The sequence below is a fragment of the Carassius gibelio genome, chromosome B24 (assembly GCF_023724105.1).
Source record: "Carassius gibelio isolate Cgi1373 ecotype wild population from Czech Republic chromosome B24, carGib1.2-hapl.c, whole genome shotgun sequence".
Taxonomy (NCBI): domain Eukaryota; kingdom Metazoa; phylum Chordata; class Actinopteri; order Cypriniformes; family Cyprinidae; genus Carassius; species Carassius gibelio.
Genome location: NC_068419.1, coordinates 12,408,225 through 12,427,063, shown reverse-complemented (window position 1 = coordinate 12,427,063; position 18,839 = coordinate 12,408,225). Strand labels below are relative to the sequence as shown.

The following is an 18,839-nucleotide window of genomic DNA, read 5'->3' as shown; positions in this document are numbered from 1 at the left end:
GCTCTTTTGTACAGACGACGACAGAATAATACAGATGACTTTCATCAAGCATATCCCAGCAGGAAGCTTGGAAAAGAACACATCAAATTGTTCTATACCTCCATAAGCGTATTTGAACCGGAGCTTTGTCTGTGACCAATATTCTGACTGTGTCTTTTATTGGTTCCTTCTTGCCGAGCTAAATCTTTATACGTTCAAAGTCAGACCTTTGCAATGCATTATTTTGTTTTTAAGAGGGGCGATTGCAGTTGTGGAGGCTATGAAACGAATGAATCTTTTTATCTTTTGCAGGCCACAAGGGGGACATTAGATGATTTGTCATTTTTCACAAAAGAGAAGTTATAGCAGATGATAAAATGCAATATTTGGTTTACTTGTGTCTTTTATATAAAAAGTCACCTTTTCTGTTGTGAAATACAGTCAACAACACATCTAGTTATAGAAACCTTTACTAGCAGCTGTCCTGAGCTGTGACTTCAAAGGCACCAGACAGGAAATGATCAATTTGAGCTTCCCAAATCAAAATTGGGCACTAGTTTTAAAAACCTGTTATACTGCTAAAATGAAATACACTAGAAAACATGGAGAAAGATTTACTTTGAAGCAATTTTCTCTTGGAAATTGCTAGTAATTTTCACAAATAATTACAAAGAAACAGTAAGTAACACATTTAGTTAAATGGTGTCTTTTTTTAAGTACAAAGACTGAAATAGTAATTTCTTGAAAAAAGCATTTTGTTGCATTTACGGCTTTCATTTGAAAAATATTTTCAGCAATATACAGATATGATCGTGATATGTCATGATATCAGAATTTCACTAGATGGTTATCATGGCTAAAATAATTCATGATAACAGTATTATAGAAATGTCGGTAGCATTTTATTTTTTTATTAATTTACTTGTATAACCAGAACTTTCTTAGATAAATACACTGTAAGTACACTATAAGTACATGTAAGTACACGTACTGTAAAATAAAGTGCAACCGAAATGTCTATAGAAATGTTAGGGGAAAAAAGTTTTCAGGCAAATTCATCTTTCATTTTATTTATTTTATTTTATTTTATAAAATAAAATAAATAACACGACGGGTGAGAAAATGGTGACAGAATGTTTTTTTTGTGAACTAATCCTTTGAGACATTTTACCACAAAATTTGAATAATATGCAAACTTTAGAAAATGTAAGAAAAAAAATCCGCTTATTTCCTAGACGATAATTGGATGTCATTTGCTGAACTAAATATGCTGAGATCAAAGCACAAATTCTGTTTTTGAATATTTGTAGCATACCGTATATCATTTAGCATACAGTTTGTTAATAACAGCCAATATACTATGCACTATATAGTAATCAGTATGCTAATATTTCATACTAAACGCAGCCAGAATCTACTCATGTCAGTGACTCTCACCCCTCTTCCACAAACCTGTCAGACAGCTAATGCTAATGTAAAATGAGACTCAGTATGCTTGTTTTCCTTTAATGAGTTCCAAGACAGTCATAGTGTTTTGTGAGTTGTTCTATGTTCCCCCAGTTGTCGCGGGTGATGACCCTGAGCTTGGCACTCGCTGAAGAGGGGAGGGAGTGAATTGATGGTTCATTTAGCCTCATTAATTAGAGCAGGGGTCAGAGTGAGAGCGCGAGGGAGAAGCAGAGCTTCAGAGCAGATTGTGTGAACAGCTTCTATTCTTATCGACCCCTGGATTCCCAGCAGTCTTAGCATCTGGATTTAGCTGGTTTTGATACCAGATGATTTCATTAAAGTGATCTTTTCAGTGATGTCGTTCATTCAGATTGTAGTAATATACAAATAAATGAATTGGATCTATTTAAATGAAATACATATTCACTTGTTAGCAGGCATGGTTTATACAGTATGTAAATGAGCTGTGCTATGGTTGGCTAAGCTCTTCAAATGTGAAACGATTTCCAGCTCCACCAAGTTTCTGAATATTTAATAGGTGCTGTTATCTAAATCATAATTGTTTTGATATTACAAATGGGATGCCTTCTGAATGACCTGTTTTTGCAGATCATTTTCTACAAATGTTGTGTTGTTGAAGTGTATAATAAATTGTAATATTTTATTTATTTAAAATCCTGTTTTCCATGATATGTCCCATTTCAATTTAATGAAACTAAATATAATCAGTCTGAATCACTCCTCTTTGCTAAGATACGAGAAAAGTGTATAGAAAAATTTTATATAACAGATTTGCCTTTATTGATATAAACTAATGTTTCGCATTTAGAGTGGCAATCCCACTCGGAATTATTCACATATAATTATTCTATTTTCTTTATTTACTTTAAAGTGACAGATGCTCTTCTTAAAGTATTCATGACACAAGCGCAGTAGGATTTAGCTTGTTTTGACACCAGATTATTTCATTCTATTGATTTTAACAGAGGTAACTATAGTGAAGTAGTAAATTTATATTGTGGTAAATCAATAAATTTCCTGGTTCTATTTAAATGAAATGGAGCACATTCACTTTCCCCCTTAAACCCGAAACATGATCAGCTGTCCCAGACAAAAGATTGGCATCTTGAAACAATCGTGGTGGTTCCTGTGATCATGGCTCCTTATCTGTGGCTCTGTGTCATACAGTGAAAGTCAAAGATGGCCGTTGTCATGGTCTTGCGACAAAAGATAGCATACAATCATATTCTGACATTGTCAGAAATACAGCATTATCGTCGCACAGTGTGTTTGCTGCTACGAACCACGTATACTGACCAATCAATAAAAGTGCAACATGAAAATCAACGCGACATGGCGCTAAAACATAAAACTGCTTAATTCAAAAGCTTATGTCTTCCTCTTTCGCCACTTTCATCAAATTTTTAAAGCACACATAAAAACAACAACTGCTAAAGTGTGATTTATCATGCTCTTTTTGTTTACCACTAGCGCATGGTAATGTCGTTTTATTCTTTTATAGTAACGTGCATCATAGCCTACGAGTCAATAAATGTCACAATTTTATTAGATCCATGTCACACTGTGTGACACGCAGTGGTCTTATAGGATTGCTAAAATCGTGAAGTGTATAATTTTATCTCTTGATTTAGTAGATCAGTATTTCAAGATCAAATACAGCCATAACCCTGGTTGAAAACCAGTCTAAGATGACTTGGTTTCAAACTAGCCAATAGACCAGCTATAAACCCAAGAATGACTTTTAACATAACAATTTAGTTTTATGTTACTGTTCTCTATTTTCTCTCATCCTTTTAACAGGCCAGTGTTCTTTTAAGAGTTTTATATGTAAATGAGTTGTGTTATGATTGGCTAACCTCATAAAATGAGAAATGAGTCACTACCAAATTGCAGAATACTGAATATGTTCTGATATCTAAATCTTTCTAGTTCTGATACTACAAATGTGATGCCTTTTGAATGACCTCTTGTTGAAGATCGTTTTGTGTTATGGGGCTACTGTATGTGTTTGTATTAAAATTTAACTCTTTTATTTTCATCATTTTATTTATTTTAAATCATATTTTCCATGATATTTCCCATTTAAATTGAATGGCACTAAACATGTTTATCTGAATGACTCCTCCTTGCTGAGCAACAGTATAGGAAATGTAGAGAGCAAACACATTTGCCTTTATTGATATGAACTATTGTTACACATTTATAGCTGCTCAAAATTATTCCCGAAAAATATTTTCACTATTTACTGAAAGAAATGTAGGATGCTAGTCCCAAAATTATTCATGACACAAGCACAGTAGTAATTTTAGTGTCCTCTTTTTCTTATCTTTCAGTGGATGGGAGCTGGTCGTGCTGGTCACCTTGGTCTAAATGCTCAGTGACATGCGGAGGAGGCCACTACATGCGCACACGCACCTGTAACAACCCTCCACCTGCCTACGGAGGTGACATCTGCCTGGGTTTGCATACTGAAGAGGCCCTCTGCAACATCCAACCCTGCCCAGGTACACACACACACACACACTTTATCACGTGCATGAATTCAACCTATGTGAACTCTCACACTAACACCTTGAATCCAACAGGAAATTACATGACTTTTTTTCGGATACGAAGCCTTTGTCTTGTACCTGCTTTCCTTTCGTCATGTCTCACGCATAAAGCGGCCCGTGGGGGAATGAAAGCAGAGGAAATCAAAATGTCACACTTCATAGAAAAGCAAATGGTAAAGCCGAGTTTGCGATATGAAGATAATATGCATAAGCCCGCAGCAGGGAGTGCAAGAGAGGAGGGCAAGATAAGGCGATTGATGACGGAGTCAAACCTTGCACATTGATCCACGGAAAGGTGAATGGGAGAAGAGAGCTTGTATTCAAATGTCAGTCCATCCATTAGCCAGAACTGTAGTGAGGTTACCGAGTGACCTTTTATTAGCTGCGTTCAGGTCTATCTGTAACACCATTCATTACACAAGCGCGTGTGTAGCTGTACAGTGCAGCCGGGAGACAGAGGAAGGGATAAGTGAGGGGAATGCTAATCAGATGACACTGTGAGGAAGTTCTCTTAAACTGGATTCCAAGCTTTTTAGGTTCCATTGTAGAGTATAGTTTAAATGAGCTTGGAGGCCAAATAGATAATCAGTTCACTCGTAAGATAACCACATAACACAATTTCAAACCTCCTGGAAAATAAAAGTCTAATCTGCCCAAGAGGTCTAGTTTCTTTGTTTTAAAGGCCTGTTATACTTCAAGCAAATAAAAAAATTAACCGATATGACCATTTTGAACAAAATCAGGCCAAAAATAAGGTTGTTTAAGGTCAAAACAGCTTGCCAAGTTTTACATAAAGTATGCACCAGTTAGTAAACACCTTTGAGCTACCATTGTTCTGTGGCGATTAGGAGGGTGTGGATCTGGGGCTCCGCCTTCTTTGACATGGCAAACCTCTCTGGTTTATTTCTTCTGTTAAGTATGTTAAAGTCAGACATGAGGAAGACCATGAACACAGTGGAGATCTGCTTTATAGTAGAAATTGAAGTTGTAATTCTAATTGAAAGCAACACTGACAGATTTTTTTCAAGTTTAAAGGGTCATGAAACCCTAAAACACAGTTTTTGAGATCTTAACAGATATGTATGTGAATATAACATGTGAATGTAATAGTGATAAATGGTCCTTAAAAAAAATGGTTACTTAAGGTTAAATTTTCACCCTGAGCAATGAAAAAATGGGAGACTAGATAGACCCTGGGCTAGTTTGAAGGGTCTTGAATTTTCCTATTTCAAAACCAGTTAGTTTTCACAAAAGTTATGAAAAATATTACAGAAGTGGGCGTGATAAGCTGCGGCATGCAGCGGAATGAGGTGAGAAAGAAAACACAACAGTGGCTTCTGATCCAGTCAGTTTTATTGCACTCTCATTGAGTTAAAAGCATCAAAGGTTCCTACAAATGCACAGTGCAGTTCACCGCTGCACACATCAAAATGAACAAATATATTATACATGTTTTTGTAGGCTCACAGCACATTACATAAATACACATATATCCAGTGATAGCTAGGTTTTAATGTTCAAATAAAGGCACAGCCATTTGGATTTGCATTCTGCACTTTGAAAATATGAATGTTCTGTTGCATTTTTTTATAAGTTTTGAGACTTAATTAGTGACGTTTATATAAGCCATTTGATCATTTATATCAAGAAGCTCTAAAGACCAGTTTCATTTATGGTGTGGATGGATCAAGTTTGTGTCAGAGACTCAGGGTATATGGATGAAAATTTATGCCATGCAGAAACACTTACAGATAAATAGATAAGATAGATAGAGAGAGAGAGAGAGAGAGAGAGAGAGAGAACTCCACAACCTCTACATCACTTTGCATCTGATTTGGACTTGTTGTTGTCATGTACAGAGAGCTGGTCTGATTGGTCCGAATGGTCCCCCTGTGACTCATCAGGGTCTCAGGTTCGCCTGCGGCACTGTGACGTCCTGTTTCCCACTGGCAACCAGTGTTCAGGCAACAGCAGTGAAACTCGTGCCTGTCTACCCATCTCCAACTTCATCCCAGGTGGGCACAGAAACCTGCACACATATACACTCAAACACTTGCCATATCGACCCCTGGACAAACAAGTATCTTCCCTAATTGACAAGAAGTAATGCGAGACACACCAAGCCATTGATTCCTGCAGTGCAGGGATAATTAGCCTCTCATCCTTTGCCCTGTCTAAGTGGCACGATCGAACAAATGCATTACGCTGATATGTTTCGTGTAGCATTTACATTCGATACCTGAGATACTTCCGCTCTACAAGTTTTACAAACTCTAGCATGAGGGTGCTAATTATAAGAAAGAACATTACGGTAGTCAACGTTTGAAGCGGGTCAAAAAAGTTATTTAAAGTTGCCCTAAGTCAAGAACGCATTTTGGTTTTACGTTTAAGGACAACTTTGATGAAAGGTTTTGATCCACTTCAAATGTTGACTAGTGTATATTTGAGTAACTGTATTTAGTTCTCCGCTGATGGACTACAATGTACACAATCACCTCATTTTTAATGTGCTCATCTTTAAAATTATGAGTTATTATGTGATTTCCCACTTTGTAGAGATAGAAATGGCTAACCGTATAATCGTCTTGGGAGTTATTACCTCGCTTACAGTGTAGCACAGGGAGTGGATTTTTAAGGCCATTCTGTAAATCTTATGTAAATATTGTCTGGCCTGCAGAGCCCTCATGTCTTTCTCAGAGTAACGTTCCATTACAGCTCGTTAGAAGAGTTTTATACCTCATTTACTTCCATTACTGGTCATAAAAATGCGTCGCAGGTGCCACTTTCCTTATTCAGCTCTTTGAATTTTGCGATAATAGGTTGAGTTTGAAATTCACTTGCTGTAATGTTCTGAAACTTCTAAAGATCTCATTTATCAGCCTAACGGATTAATTTCCATGTTCGTTTCTTGATTTTTTTTCTGTTCTCCTCAGAAACGTCTGTTGCACATTCAAGTCGGGAGGAAAGATGGTGTGGAGGTAAGTAGTGTACAAGCAGCCTTATATCGCTCTGCAGGGGTTTATTTTGCAATTATGACCGGCTAGCTGTACATTATCCCTATTTTCCCCCTTTATTACGCAGCTACTTGCCAAATAAAAAAAGTATATGGGCATGAAATATTGATTTGTGTCAAAATTATCCTATTATTCTTGCTTAAAGCTTAGCTTAGATCAGCTGAAATCCTACTCTAATAAAAAGCCAAGTAATCTTTTTTCTTTGCATTAGCTAGCTAACATATATACCCTACTGTTCGATAGTTTGGAGTTAGTATTTTTTTTTTAAGAAATTTATACTTTTACTCTGCAAGAATGAAAAAAAAAATTAAAACTAACTATAAAGACAATATATATATACAAATTATTTCTATTTTGAACAAATGCTATCCTTTTGAACTTTCTATGTATCAAATAATCAAAAAGTATCACAGTTTCCACAACATAACTGTTTTCAGTGTTTATTCAGCACCAAATCAAGATATTTAAACATTATGTATTTGCCATCACAAAAATAAATTATTAAAAAATATATTTATTTTACTGCTTAAAAGTATTTTACAATATTGCTATTTTAATTTATGTATTTTAAATCAAACAAAGATAGACTTGGTGAACTTAGGCATGGAAGCTGGTTTCTGCCATAAAATAAATAAAAAAGGAGATTGCGATAATTTAACACTTTTTTCTTGCAATTGCGAGTTTACATCTCCTGATTCTGACTTTTTTTTCTCAGAATTGTGAGATATAAGCTCTTTCAGAATTGATATAAACTTGCAATTGCGAGGAGATGTAAACTCATAATTTGAGAGAAAAAAAAAGTCAGAATTGTGAGAAGTCGCAATTCACTTCTTTTTTTTTTTTTATTACTCAGTGGCAGAATCGGGCTTCCATAGATGATGACGACTTTAAAATAAAATCTTCCTGAACTCAAACTTTTAAACATACAGAAATATACAGTTCTTTTGTGTATTATACAAATACATCTGACTGTTCAAAGTCACAACTGACCAATCAGAACACAGTACTCCAGAGAACAACATAATTCCAATTGCTATTTATCCAAAGTGTATCAAAACTGATGTTCAGTACGCTGATTAAAAGCACAATGTGCCTCACAGCTTTTTTGGGACCCATTAAACAAATGTGCAATTGAAATGGCTCGTCTCTAAGTCCTTCCATTTACAGCAATTATTCAATTATTATGCAGACTCGCAGGGCAACCGCGATGCTTACTGTAATTTACTATAGTGTTTAATTGGCTCAGGTAATGGATAATTGATATCCTCTGGCTTCAGGATCAATGCTCAAATCCCCAGCCATCATGCTTGCGTCAGATCATTTAGCCATTAGCCATTCTGCCTCTCTTGCCAGACTTCAATGTGTTCCACATGATCGCCGTGGGCCTCAGCAGCTCCATACTCGGCTGTCTGGTGACCCTACTGGTGTACACTTACTGTCAGAGATACCAGCAGCAGTCCCATGATGCCACAGTCATCCACCCCATCTCTGCCGCCCCACTCAACACCAGCATCACCAACCACATCAACAAACTGGACAAGTACGACTCAGTCGAAGCCATTAAGGTGGGTGTTATTCATTCATACGATCAACAATGTTATTCATATGGCAAATGGAGAATGGATTTAGTATGTAGTCCGTGTGTGAATGTGTGCGATGTGTCTTGTCTAAATCAGTTCATACATTCATACACTGCTTTCTCATAAGTGCAGTTTTTATTCAGTTTGTATACTCAGCGTTTGTGTGAAATTGTCTCAAATGAAATCAGAAACCAATATACAGCTCATGTCAGTACATTTCTGAGAATGTTATTCTTGTTAGTGAGTTACATTTAACCCTGAAAAAATGAACTTTTCTCTTAAATGTAGTTTTTTATTACATAATGCTTTAAAGTTATGCAGTGTGCTATGAGATTTTTTTTTTTTTAGCGAAAATAAAGCACGCCATCATTTTTCACATTTAGTCAGAAGGACAGTTAAGGCTTCATTAGACTTGAATGTACAAGACTCATGACTAATTACAGAAAGTGCTTCTCAGTTATTGCTTGTTCAGACACTTTTGTGAAGTTTCATATTTCATCAGCTGGGTGTATTGCACTAGAATAGCATCACTTACACAACATCGCAGCTGAAGGGTAATGTAGCAAATGACTCTTTGTTTTACTGTCCTGAGACTATACAAGTTCACTCGCCTGGCTTTCTACTGATGACAAGAATGAATGAAACTTTATGAAGGCTATATAGTATTTTTGCCATGCACAAATTATTTGTCATATTGTTTTTCTCTTCTTCTGAATGCTGTCAGTTCGTTACTGTAAGTATGGAATATATTTTCCCATACAGGATCTTTAAAGTCAACATGACATCAAATTGACCCTGTTTACTGTACTAATATGTATTCCTCTGATACTAAAGAAAAACATCTTCGTAATATTTCATCAAAGAGATTTGAAAAGAATACTTGAATGGCCGATGCCCCCAATATTAAAAGGGAAAATAATGTTAATTTTAATACCCAAAGAGCCTTGTGTCGTTCAAAAGCCCATGCTGTAAAAATGATATAATGATAATGATAAAATGATATATATATCAGGCTTTTTACTTCAAAATGATGTTTCTTTGTAAATATTTATGGAATTTAATAGCAGTTACTTTCTTTTATTTTCAGAGCACATATTAAAAAAAAAATTGTCCACATGACCAAAGTTTTTGTCCATCAAAAAGTTACACAAAAATAAATTTATGCAAATAAGTGATCAAATTGATTATTTAAATATATGAATTACATGTATTATGTCATTTTGTTTCATTTATTTTTTATGCAAAAAGGTTTTGTTGTGTGGATGGATTAAAATTATATCAGGAAAAAAAAAAAAAAAAATATATATATATATATATATATATATATATATATATATATATATATATATATATATACATATATATATATATATATATATATATATATATATATATATATATATATATATATATATATATATACATATATATAATTTTTCTTTTTATGTTTCAAAAATAAACAAAAGTTCAGGTTTGGAGCAACATGATGGTGAAAAAGTTCTAATAAAATGTTGATTTTGGGGTAAATTATTAGTTTTATGTAATCAAAGTTACTACAGTTATAGCTATTATAAATTTATTATGAATCATAATGCGATTCAGAGTGAACTTGACATTAAACCTCGACACCCCATTCAAAACTTCTCCTTAAAAGCGGGAGTTTTGGTTTTTTAGTAGATAAATGGACCAACACAATTGACTATAAACTTCATTCTGGTATGAAATAACCCGATGGATGAAAACTTTTTTTCTTTATAACTATTCTGTTTAACATTGAAGTCTGTCATTATGGAAGTAAATTTGGTTTGCGAGGGCCGTTTCATGTTGACTTTAATGATAGCTTCCCAAACAGACCAAAAACGACTGCGTAGGCCTTCTTTCCGTCTCCTGCTGCCCTGAGGATGATTGTGCTCCATTCCTCTTTTCAGCCTGACGTTTCCGTTCTCTTGCCTTTGGACGAGCACCACATTTGCCAGCCTTTGTCTTCTAACACTGGTGTAGCACGAGGCCTGGAGATTTTCTACTAACTCTTGACCGGCATTACCATCCTCTCCTCTGACTCTCAGACCTCTCACGAATCCCCTGTCCTTCCCCTGACCCTCGTGTACGTGGCAGGTGTGCTCGCCCATTCGTTCTGTCTGCATATGTCACCAGCATTTCCCATCATCCCACAAAGCAGATACTCAGGCTTGTGAGAAGGCAGTGTAATTGTGGTGTCGAGTCTTGATTATGGCTGTCTGTTACCATTTTTTTTGCATGCAATTTTCCCCCGTCTCTTTTATTCTCTACCTTGTAAATCGGATTAATCTTTTCTTCTGAATTATTATTTTGCTTGCTTGTTACTGCCACCCCACTGAGCTTGGTATTGGCTTACAGCTTTGTTACATTTATTTTATTATTTTTTTTTCTAGTTATGTAGAAGTCTGAATAAATACTCTTTTTTTTAAGCATTTTATTTGTAACTTTAATATTTTTGAACCTTGTCAGCCTAAGTCATTAATTTATTAAAAATAAATAAAAAACAAATAAACTGTTATTTAATTTGTATATTTATATTTTATTTTTAACCTTATGTAATCTTGTCTTTAAATGTTTTATACTTATATTTTAAATGTTTATTTACATAAAAAAATGCAAAATCAAGTTTTAAATATTAAAACAAGGTTCATAAATATAAAAAAAAATTTAAGAGCTGAATAAACATTTTATTGTATATATATATATATATATATATATATATATATATATATATATATATATATATATATATATATATATATATATATATATGTGTGTGTGTATGTATGTATGTATGTATGTATGTATGTATGTATATATATATATATATATATATATATATATATATATATATATATATATATATATATATATATATATATATAATTTTAAAAAAATTATAATAAATTATTTTTATACGTTTTGTATAAATTGGCTAATACGGAGGTAGTGTAACCATGTTGAGCATATGGGTGGCAGAAACAGCTAAAAATGCATTTCTGAGTTTGTATGAAAAGCTTTGTTTACTTGGTTCTTTCCATCCATCTTGATACTGTGGTGTTTTGACTGCTCTTTTTTTATTATTCTGTGAATGTTTTTTTTAAGTTAGTAATGTATAGTCAGCCAAGTGAATCAGTATTTTGTTAAACCCTCTTCATGGTCTGGCCATCTTTCAATCTCAAAGCAAGATTTTTGTTCAGAATTGCAAGTGATTTGTGATTTGATTTCTTGTTTTTTGCCTAGATCCACAACCTCAATACAGTCTGGCTTTTCATCCATGTAAACAAAATCAAGTATTTTCCATTTCTGGTGTCTTATCTCTGTAACCGAAAACATTTTTCTCTCGTCTGCAGGCTTTCAATAAGAATAACTTGATCCTGGAGGAAAGAAATAAGTATTTCAACCCTCAGCTAGCAGGAAAAACATATACCAACGCATACTTCACTGACGTCAACACTTATGACGACTTTTAAAAATGGATCTGTGATCCCAGTCATATTCACCACATGAACTTCAGCACCTAGTGATTTGATTATTTGCCTCTTTTTCTGCGTGGGTTACCCAGATAAATAAAAAGACATTTTACGTGGGACCATTTTACCATCAAACGCCAATAAAGCTGTACAGAACCATTCTCACAGTTAACAAGGACATCATGCTCTCCAGTTGTGCGGACATCGTTAAATGAAATGGGACTATGGCGATTTGATTCAACCAAGATGCTGACAAACTCTGGCCGCAGAGATGGCACATGGATGCTTTGCATGATTCTCATCTGATGTGTTTTGCTTTATCGTTGCTTCATTTATTTGCATGGTTGGTCGCATTCCAGTGTTAGTGGGCGGGGCCTGCGTCCTAAATGGGTGGAGCCTTCTTGGACTGCTTTGTTTCCTGTGCCGAATCAGAAGCCCCTGTGCCTCACTGAGGACCTACAGTGGTCTCCAGTTCATCTGCCTGCCCTATCACTGGGTTTTGCCGCAACAGACAAACACAATCCATATGTAGATACCACGGTCTCTGAAAAATGTGTTTATGTATCTCTCAATATGGGGCACTTGTTAGTTGAGCTCTTAGTGGTGGGAATCTCTGTGTTTTTGTTGTAAAATACACTTTTCATGACACCGATGTCAGTGTAGCTTTTATAGATGAGTCTATTCTGAAAAAAAAAGTAAGTAGGTTTCAAAGTAAGTCATCAAAACAAGACTTGTCATATTAACATTCGTCGTTATGTGGTGTAAGGTCTGCAGAAAAGAGAGAATGTGAAACGCTACAGGACCTTTTTATGAAAAACATTGATCATTTGAATATTATCGACATGTTTCTATTTGTTTAGTTGTTTAATAGTTCAAAATTTCATGAGAAAACAAGTATAATCTGTAAAAACAAACTGCTTTTTAGCACAGAGTACTGCTTTATCTGCTCTTCTTTCATTTTTAAATATTTGAATGAATTTACTTATAAACTTAACCATCCATCCATTATGGAGAGGTGCTTGGGAATCCACTTTTTCAATTTCTACTAATTCTTTTCTACTTGTAAAACTTTGTTTGCTTGTTTTATGTGCATAAATTAAAATTGCTTCATATACCTCACTGTGTTCAATCTATGAATGTTAGATGCCGATGCCGAGTTGATGCTTGAATTCACTTATAGCCTATAGTCTGGGCAGGTTCAGTGGAAAAACACGCCTGTGGAGACATTTCTGTAACGTGTTACATAGCTTCTTAAATGTTTTGCGATACTTTCAAAGTGAAATGTTCAGTGAGTGGAGGCTGCTAACAAGCGCGTTCAGTCTTATACGAAATAGCCCAAGGAACTACAATTATGGCAGTACGGAAATTAAAACGACTGTATCTACTATTTTATTTTAATTTTTTCATTCTTAAAATGTCAGTTTTAAAATCATTCTTATGGTACACTGACTTCTAATAATTCGGATGGCTTCTCTCTTACCAAATTGAGCAGAAAGAGTGAATTGTTTCATGCCAACAACAAATGTACTCGTACAGTGATGAATGAAATGTTTATGTGGTTTAAGGTTTAAAAAACACATTATTTTCCACATACTGTACATTATTATTTCTCCTCTATGCCCCGCCTTCTGATACACGTCGATTTTCACAAGGTTCATCTCTCTGAAAAGCGAGGTGTGCTGTGATTGGCCAGCTATCCAACGCGTTGTGATTGGCCGAATGCCTCAAACGTGTAACAGAAACAGCGTCACACACCTTGAGTGAGCCGCAGCCGGCTTGAATGAGCAGAGGTGGGCGGCTTGAGAACAGTGCGGCAGATTCTACACTCTTAAAAATTGTCCCGTTAAAAAACAGTAAGTAACTGGCAGCACAGTTGCCAGCAAGTTACTGTTAAATTAACAGTGTCTTGCTGTTGTTGAAATTTACAGTTTTTTACTGTTTTTGGAAATACAGCATAAAGCTGTTATTTTATAAATTAACAATAAATTACTGTCAAAAGCATTAACAGTTAGTTGATGTTTTTTTTTTTTCTTTTAACTGTAAACTACAAACTACACACTGCTAAGAAAAAAAGGTGGAATTATTTTTCTAGATATTTCTTTAATTTTATGAATTAACCCTTTGAAGTCTTGCTATAAAACCATGTTTTAATACAACATACAGATATAGCCTTTGAAACATTAAAAATTCAACACAAAGTGTAACTTCAAATTTGTTTTATTAAAACTTGAAAAAAAAGCCACTTTAAATCACAAAATATTCTCAAAATTAGTGGCTGATGCAAGTGGAATGACTAAAACTTAAGCCTCAGAGTAAAATTTCGTTTAACAGAATAAACAAATAATTTACATAACATTAGAAAAAACTAAATGAGTGACTTTAGCGAACTGCTGAGAGAATAAGAATTACTTAATTATTAGTGAATAAGAGTTACTGAATGAAGAAATAATTCAATGATGAATGAAGTCAAAATGTAGGTATTCAAGAATGAACACCTGAAAAAATTGTGCGACTAAACACACTAAAAACATGTTTTTATCATGTGTGAAGAGTATGTGTACGGTGTGTGTGTGGTATGTCAGTGGATGAGTGAGTTCACTTATATGAAGTCCCACTCAAAGTCCATTAGCTTCTTAAGTAGACTGGCAACCCGAGTGTTGACTGATTTCTTTTTGTGGCCGACCTTCCCTGTCCGCTTTGATAGGACTTGTCCACCTTTGGTGCCTTTTTCAGGATTTATTCCAATGAAGCACCTGAAAAACAAATGCATACATTCAGAATTAGTGTGGGTAAAATTTTACATAACGAGAATGTGAATAGAAATTATCATATGATTCTAAGCATCTAACCTCTGAATGAATTCCAACGTGGATGCAGCATCAACTTGGTACTCCACATTGAAATTGTAGAAAGTTGAAAACACAGCAGCAAGTCCAGACAGAAAACTTGGCTGGATGCCCTCACAGATTATTTGCCCTTCAAAACTAATAATCCATTTATGAATGCAGCTTCCTGGTTTTTCACCTAAAACATTTCAAAGAAAAAACAATGTCAGACAGTCATATAACACTAATTTTCTACTGCCAGACTGCAAACAAATGCAAGGGAAACTGAAATGATTTTACCTAGTCACAAAGCCCTGTTCTTTTAACATAACATATGCATTTCAAAATGCTGATTGTGGACTGGTCTGGACAGACACTGAAGTCAACATGTGCATTATACTGTGTATTGTGAAATAGCTGCAATTTTTATGATTTATTTAACTCAATATTTTTGCTCAGTACAGTTGAAGGGTTAAAAAAAAGTAATTAATTAGTCCCCCTCACTTTCAAAGAGTTTTCATTTTCAAAACAAAAATGAAACTATTTTTAATATTCTTTCATCATTTCTGTTCATTAAAAGTCCAGTCAAATCCAGGTTAAATGGAAACTCAAACGCGCTAGCCTGACAGACCAGAACAAACCTCACGTCAAGCAAGCATGTTTGAGCTTATTTGCTGTATGCTCAGTGATGAATGTTTATACACGAATAAACAAATAAAATTCATACATTTACAAAAATTTATGAAACATTTTGAAGCATCAAAGTTTTTTTTTTTTTTCAATTGATTAACAAAAATGCTGAAAGAATTGTATTAATATATTAATTTGTTTTCCAAAGATGAATAAAAGTCTTAAGGGCTTGGAATGACATGAGTGTGGGTAAAAGATAGCAGAATATTTATTTTGTGTGACCTGTCCCTTTCAGTGTTGTACAGAAGCATTTACCATGTTTTTTGAAATACAGAAAAAACATTCTTTATGGCTTATGTAATAAAATAGACTATACATTCATATAGTTCTATACATACCAAAGAGTATCAGTCGAGGAGTTGAAGGTAGTTCAAGTGTCCTTTCTACATCAGCTGCAGTGGAAGATGCCTAAGAAACAGTAACAATGATGAGGACACAGAGACAAAATACACTAACAATATTTTTGATGAAAAATATTTAAGGAATTATCTGCATATAGTGGACTTCAATGGTGCAATGATGTGGACTTTAAGATGGGAATAAAACTGAGTTAGTGTATCACATTTGTCATTGTGTTGTCTGTAAAGATGTGATTTTAAAGCGGCTAATTTAGCAAATTTCCTGTTAAAGTCCTGGATGCAACAATGAAGAAACAAGTTAGGGGTATTGCTGTGAATCCTCATGTGCTTCACATAGACCACTGGAGTACTGCATTGCTGCCCGCATAACTGACACCCAAACATGCTGACAAGTCAAAATGGACAGTCTTTGGGAACGAAAAAACGTAACTCAAACAATTTCAACAATAACAAAAGAAAATCACCACAAAAATAAAACTGCCATTGGCCTACTGTACTGGGTAAAGTAACATTGCAATACAAACCAACAATGCAAAATAAATCAACATGAATTATTCTTACTGATTATTATATCGCGTAACTTATTCTATCAAGCCAACTTGGATCGAAGCAATCCAAAATACAGCCAACAATAAAGTAACAAAACGACAACACTATTAAGAAAAACTTCCCTCGGAATACAGTTATGTACAAATTAGAAGAACAAGCTTACCCAAATTCGAAAGCACAACGTTATTGAAATCAACGTTTTGTCTAATATACACTATTAGGCATTAAATGAAAAGATAGCAAGCTAAAATTAGCAAACGAGAAGACGATAATTTCAGCGTGTTACAGATACATCAATATTACTTCGTTGCTATTGTGTTAAAGGCTTACTTTGCAGAATTTATATCATGTTTGATTAAACTCACCTTGTAATCGGGGGATATCTGAATCTATCCAGCTCCAATCTATGATGCCGTTGGAACGTTGACGATTTTAGCACTGAAATGGACATATTAAACAGTTACAGCCTCAGCATCCACTTATCAAAATTATTTGCACAGTTATTTGCAATTGCAAACGTGTATTTTGTGTGAAAGGAGCAAGGCAAAGGTGCACTCACCGGTTAAATCACAATATAAAGACGGATGAAAATCCACATGTGCTCGCTGCAGCTTTCTGTTCCCAAAATACTGTTAAGTACTGTTTTCTTTCCTTCGAGCAATAAATACGGTAAAATAACGTTAAATTTTTTCTAGGTCATTTCACCGAACATAAATAAACAGGTAAGCACTGCTTTTTAAAATAACGGGTTTATACTGTTAAAATTTTGACGTAAATTAACAGCAATTTTTAACAGTGTACGAAGGAGTAATCCTTGAACTTGCAGCAACCACATGTGACGACCCCGGGCTGGACGCAACTTCGTCCACTGTGAAAGCTGATTCAGCGATCCACAGTGCAAAGTTGATGCATTTCCGGATCAGCCCCAGGCATGACGAAGCAGATATTGTCGTCTTTTGGAAGGCCAAACAAAGCAATTTCGCTTTCACAGTGAAACACACAGCGTCTACACGACATGGCGGCGGCGGCGGCATTAACAATACTACAATCAGAATAAAAGGTACCCTTCTTTTTGTGAACATCTGGGCGGTGTTATGGGAATCTTGCCACATACTGACGTAGATATGTGGGGGCGTGTTAGAACGAGCCGTTTCAGTGGGGCGAGGACGAGTGTTAACTTTTATAAAGAAGATCTCTTTGGATTTGAGACTTTAGTCTTTGCAACTTCACAGATCTTCTTTATACACCAAGCACTTGTAATACTCCAAAGAGAAAAGAAAATTTGAAATCGCATCATATGACCCCTTTAAATGTCCAGTGAGTGGTGCGCAGAGTACATTTTAATGCGTCAGAAAAGCCACACGCTATTATGAGTATTTGACGCGAATATCAAAACAATTTTGTGTTTTGAGGTCATAAAATACTGCAGTGTTTGTACAAGGAAATTGAATTGATTCTGTCTGTTATTATTCTTAATTATACGTTATATCAAAAGGAATACAAGTTGTTGTTTTTTTTACTGCAACTAGTGTTCGAATCCAGCTGGAAACTGCAGTTTACACATATGTACATTATTTAAAGTTTTGCAAAACTGTAGGTAGAGACACATTTTCCAATCAGACAGTGTTGCGTTTAAAGGGTTTTTGTGAGTCTTAAAAAGTCTTAATTCACCCTTCCACAGTTTAAGGCCTCAAAAAGTGTTAAAAAATGTTGAATGCACTGCAGAAAAATAAGAAAAGAAAAGAAAAAAAGAATGTCTTGCTCAGAATTTTTGTTTTCCAATATAAACATCTGTACAACCTTAAATCGGGCTTTACGTAAAAATGGAAATGTAAAACTGTACTAACATAAACTAACTTGAGTTTATACTTAAAACAAGAACAAATATCTGTTCATGGGGAATGCAGACTTATTTTTCTTTTGAATTAAGATGATTTTTCACACCCTTATTTAGAAACCCTTGTTTAGTGAGCACAAATAGCTGCCTTTCCTGAAAATACCTTCTCTCTGTCAGGTTTTTATTTTTAATTTTTAGTTTTATCCTGTGTGAGAAGGTAATTGAGTGTCATAAATCCACTCGTACATGCTTGTGTGTGAACTGGAGGTGTTGAAATCACAGGTTCCTGGTTCTGAGAATTAAACACAGTTGACTTTGACTCATGATCAGGATTGTGAGGCTCATTAGTCTGGCCCTGCATGCTCAGATGGTGTTTGGGTAAGTATAGGTGCTATTCATTTGTTAAAATGGCATGCATGATCTGCTTCATTTAAGACTATTTTTAATCCGTAAACATGGTCTGTGGTGACTAATGTGGCATATGGTTTTCTCT

General features: G+C 34.9%; 1 protein-coding gene and 1 long non-coding RNA gene across 5 annotated transcripts in view; one reads left to right on the top strand and one right to left on the bottom strand.

The window, feature by feature from the left end:
* Window positions 1–13,200, top strand: part of LOC128013001 (semaphorin-5A) — a 125,107-nt gene extending 111,907 nt beyond the window's left edge. For 2 of the 4 annotated variants that reach the window (XM_052595672.1, XM_052595673.1), the window contains exons 18-22: window positions 3,783–3,953; window positions 5,861–6,016; window positions 6,935–6,979; window positions 8,369–8,580; window positions 11,967–13,200. In XM_052595672.1, the coding sequence (XP_052451632.1) occupies window positions 3,783–3,953; window positions 5,861–6,016; window positions 6,935–6,979; window positions 8,369–8,580; window positions 11,967–12,086 (704 nt within the window). In that variant the 3' untranslated portion in view covers window positions 12,087–13,200. Of the gene's footprint in view, window positions 1–3,782; window positions 3,954–5,860; window positions 6,017–6,934; window positions 6,980–8,368; window positions 8,581–9,319; window positions 9,740–10,523; window positions 10,700–11,966 lie in introns of those variants that run through there. The other 2 variants (XR_008183230.1, XM_052595674.1) reach the window with 2 other exon arrangements.
* A 1,779-nt stretch (window positions 13,201–14,979) lies between these two features.
* On the bottom strand, window positions 14,980–17,297 carry LOC128013686 (uncharacterized). Its single transcript, XR_008183380.1, has 4 exons — window positions 17,069–17,297; window positions 16,875–16,947; window positions 15,940–16,009; window positions 14,980–15,110 (listed from the first exon to the last, which is right to left on the bottom strand). It is a non-coding gene; the product is annotated as an uncharacterized LOC128013686 (long non-coding RNA).
* Between the last annotated feature and the right edge of the window lie 1,542 nt (window positions 17,298–18,839).